This window comes from Centruroides sculpturatus, unplaced genomic scaffold (assembly GCF_000671375.1).
Source record: "Centruroides sculpturatus isolate CEXI.00-Female unplaced genomic scaffold, Cexi_2.0 scaffold19, whole genome shotgun sequence".
In the NCBI taxonomy this organism is placed as follows: Eukaryota; Metazoa; Arthropoda; class Arachnida; order Scorpiones; family Buthidae; genus Centruroides; species Centruroides sculpturatus.
This window is the reverse complement of record NW_019386694.1, coordinates 390,355-394,846: the sequence shown is the minus strand read 5'-3', so window position 1 is coordinate 394,846 and position 4,492 is coordinate 390,355. Positions and strand designations below refer to the sequence as shown.

Here is a 4,492-nt window from a genome sequence, read left to right as displayed (position 1 = left end):
TACAGACCTTTGTCAATAATGGAATAATCAAAGAGAAATCTAAATACGTTCACCCAACAAATAACTACAAGGCTGACATCACTGATATTAATGCAGAACCATACCCTACTAACTTTATCTTTACGGATGGTTCCAAAAACAACAGAAATGTAGGAGCATCTTTTATTCATTTTAAACATGGCAATGCAAACTTCAAACATGAAGCCGGCTTTAAACTAGCCAGCTATTGCTCTGTTCCTGATGCCGAATTGTACGCTATATTTCAAGCTATCTCTTACATTTACACATTGAAAGACTACAAAGGACATCTACGTATATGTACGGATAGCCAAACCTCACTTCGTCGTATCAACAGTGACTATTTTGATTGCGATATGATAAATAACATCCGGAATAAGTTGAAGAATATACACAACTATAAAATCAGCTTCGCTTGGGTTAAAGGCCACAGCGGGGTGCAGGGAAATGAAGAAGCAGATAGACTAGCGAAAAAGCATGCTAATGAGAATGGTGAGATCATCTATACTGCTCTTACCAAGAAAAACATCAAGGATCTGATTCAACAAACTGCCCTTCAGCTGTGGCAAGTGGATTGGGAAAATGGTGATACAGGAAGAATCACCTTTAAATTTTTCCCATGTATTCAACAGAGCCTTGCCATGAAACATTTGAATATTGGTTACATCATGACACAGACATTCACCGGACATGGGAATCTGAAGCACTACCTTCATCGATTCGGTCTTTCCGACGAAGAAACATGCAGTTGCGATGGTGCATCGGTCCAAGATGTCGATCACTTGATTTTCTACTGCAGCAACTATAACAGAGAAAGAAGCTCTTTAATTCAACAAACATTGCAACACGGGTTCAATTGGCCATGCGAACTACACCATCTCGTAACTGAAAAAGAACTTTTTTATGAACTTCAAACTTTTATTAAGAAGACTAAAGCGCTTGAGACGAACTTTCAAAGAACACATTAGTGTTCTTGTCTCTACACCCTATATCGATCTACATGGTTTAGTTGCTCCTACATTTGTTTCTAATTATTTTTTACTAGACGGCGAAAAGCCGTATTTGTTATAACCTTTTCGATATGTACTTTAAGTTAATTTATTGTAATACTTTACTTTCGGTGATAACTGTAAGATTCAGATTTCATCAATGTATAATTTATGTTTTTTGATGGCGAGGAGCCATATTTGATTAATACATTAATTAATGTTGTCTAATTACTATTGTATTTTCGATTAGTAAATTTGATCATTCTATGTATAATCATTTTTCCTTAAAATATTTTGTTAAAAGTTTATTTATCGTCTGTATACTGACAGGTAAGAACTGTATTTGTTCAAAATATTGATTTGATTTTATGTTCTTCTGTTTTTTCGGTTAAAATTTTTCAAACTACGTGTAATCAAACTGTCTTCAATTGTACATACTTTAAATATTGCAATTATTGTCTGTATCTGATGGTCAGGAGACGTATCTGTATGTTTCATTTGATTCTTAATAAAACAGGCTAGGCGCCCATGAAACTTTCCTTTTTCATCCCCTTTCCTATCTCTCTTTACTCTTTTCCCTTCGCCTCTTTCCTTAACTATCTTTCCTCTACTCTTCTTCACACTCGGGCAATACCAATGAGTAGTCCCGAGTCTTCATCCCCTTTATGAAAATGAAAATTTATTTCTTCATTAGGGAATTTTGTACCAGTATGTTAATTAAAAATAAATAAATAAATAGGCTTTGTATTAGATGTTTATTTAATGTTATGCATTTCATACTTGCATGTTTATTCATACTTGCCTGTTTTAAACTTTGTTCCTTTTATCGGTTATAATTAGAAAACAACACATATCATAACCTATTCCAATATGCCAATCCTATATCGACGTGCTAATCCGAAAAGATATTACAAACATTTCATTATTATTCCATAAAATGATATCAATTCAGATTTTTTATTCTTTATATTTACAGCTAAAGCATAAAGTATTCCATGATCATTTCCATCATCTGTCAAAATATTGAATTAATTCAATATTACATTATATATTAAAAATAAGAAATAACTAGAAATGTAATGCACACAATATTAATTATTAATATAATTAAATACTACACACAATTTAATGTAAAAATATATTTTATTGGTTTGTGAAAATAATTTATTACAAAATTTGACGTCAATTTTTTATTTTACTTTGTAAAAATTTTTCAGCTAACTTGAAACTGGACACCCCTGGCTTATAGCTTACTTGTAAATTCAACTCTGTTCTAGCTTTTTTCGTAATTCCTTGCATAAATGTAATAGTAATGGCTCCGATAGAAAACAAAGTTCTTTAAAATGCGGATCATTCAGCCGAAAAGCATTATCTCGAAGACGAGAAACCGAAATTCATGACGTCTAATGCTAATTTTCTCTCCCTTAAAATCGAGAATGATCGATAACAAAAGCTTAGTTATCGCACGTGACTGTCAGATTCGAAAATAAAACGTACGACTTAGCATTTTCACAGCTGATTAAACGCCAATACCGTGGTTTCGATAAAAACTAGTTTTTTTTTATCGTATTCGTTAACTTAACGATACAACTCATAATAGATCCCAGAAGTGAAAACCAGTCCGGTATCAAAAGCAAAGGAATATTGAGGATGTTGCATTTGAGATGCTGGTTGCATCTCAGGTGGTCGATGAAAGTTTCTTATTATTTTACTACTTACATTTCTTTTAGTTACAGATGTATGCTGCTGACATAAGTTATTTCATTGACATTAGTTAAAACTAACTGTCGAGTCTCTTGTAATGAAAAATCAGAATTTGCTAAATATGCAAGATTTGATCTTGCAAATAACTGCAGTGCTTTGCCGTGGTCTCATGTTTTTCACTAAGTAATGTCTGCTACACATTCAGATAATTTTTATTTAATAATTATTTAATCTTAATATGCAGTGAGTTCTATTTTTTCCTTCAGTTAACAAAATGGCGATCAAATTCGAACCTTTCTTCAAAAGATAAAACATTTAAACAAATGAACTTCCAAACTCTAATATTTCGTTTTAAATTTTAAATGTACAACTAACTAATAAAATTTCAAAGCCGTATTTGTGACAAGACTATGTCTCGGAGACTCATTGCTAAGTTAGATCACTTTGACGCTTACGCTCACGCTCACGCTAATTAAAAATGAAATTTAATTACTTTTTTAACCCCTTTTGAGCCCGCCATTTTTATAGAATTTTAATTAAGAAAAAAAAAATACTTAAGACTGAAAAAAACCGAAAGAAATGCATTAATTTTAAAGAAAAAGCTTCAAACTTTATTTTCCATTGTCTCGCCTCTCTGCCAAATTTGACACCGATCAGTCATGGTGTTTACAGCTGGATGACCTAGAGAACAGCTAGTGTTGGATTTCCCTGGTCATTTTCATAGACGTCTCAGGAGGAGAAGGGTTTAGAATCGAGTGATCAGCGATGAAAAATATTCATATTTGCATGACAAACGATAATACAGCTGAGCATTATCGATATAAATAACACCGAAGAATATATGTTAGTTGTTTTGCATCAGAAAACGAAACTGCCTGCAACAGATGATAAAGTGAATCATTCGATAAACCAGAGAAAAATTCACCAGTTGTAATTCCAATATTTCGAGGATTGATAATTGTTTTAAAACAAGAAATCAAGTAAAATCACGCATAATGCATAAAATCTTGAAGTTTGAAAACTTTAAAAGTTTACAAACTCAATTAGTTGATAAACTTTAACTTACAATATAACTCATTGTGAATGGTTACAGTAAATAATATAAGAACAAAATTTTAGTTTTTTCTTAATTTTCATTGTGCTTGGGCCTTTATTCTCTATCGTTAATCTTAGAGCGATACATACACCATTGTTTTAATTGTTAACGGAACCACAAGTAAATGTAAGACATGCAAATGAATGTTATTTATATAAAAAATTCATAATTTTATTGATTTTAAATATGGCTCTTATAACATAATCTAACATATAATATATTTTATATGATTGAACTTTGACATTTTAAAAATATACATACTACAGTACGTACATATTAAAGAAGCCGCAGTTTATTAAAAATTCTTATAGTTAAAGTGATAATAATCATTAAACAAATTATTAAATAATCTCATTTACTGTTGTGATAAGGCCGTATGTATATTTACGTGTCTTGTTGATTTTCAATAACTATTAAATAGCATTAAGATATTAAAAGCGAAAAGCGATATATTATTTTACTAAATATATTTATTTCAGAATTAAAATTTATAAAAAAAAAAAAACATATTAATTTTTAGGTTTTAAAGCTGTTCTGAGGTTCAGAAGTCCTGAAAATACAGAATGAAGAGATCTCGCCATCTGAAAAATTTCAAAAAATTATATATATAAATATAAGATTTCCACAATTAATATTATAAAATGCAGTTAAAAATACTTTAATCGGAAACATCTTGGTAACGTTG

The 4,492-nt window shown here is 30.7% G+C and overlaps 1 protein-coding gene across 1 annotated transcript in view; it reads left to right on the top strand.

The window, feature by feature from the left end:
- The window catches only part of LOC111615589, a 49,044-nt gene extending 48,058 nt beyond the window's left edge, over window positions 1-986 (top strand). Inside the window, exon 8 of the mRNA XM_023356995.1 lies at window positions 6-986. Coding sequence (XP_023212763.1) covers window positions 6-986 — 981 coding nt within the window. The remainder of the gene's footprint in view (window positions 1-5) is intronic.
- The last annotated feature ends 3,506 nt before the right edge of the window (window positions 987-4,492 follow it).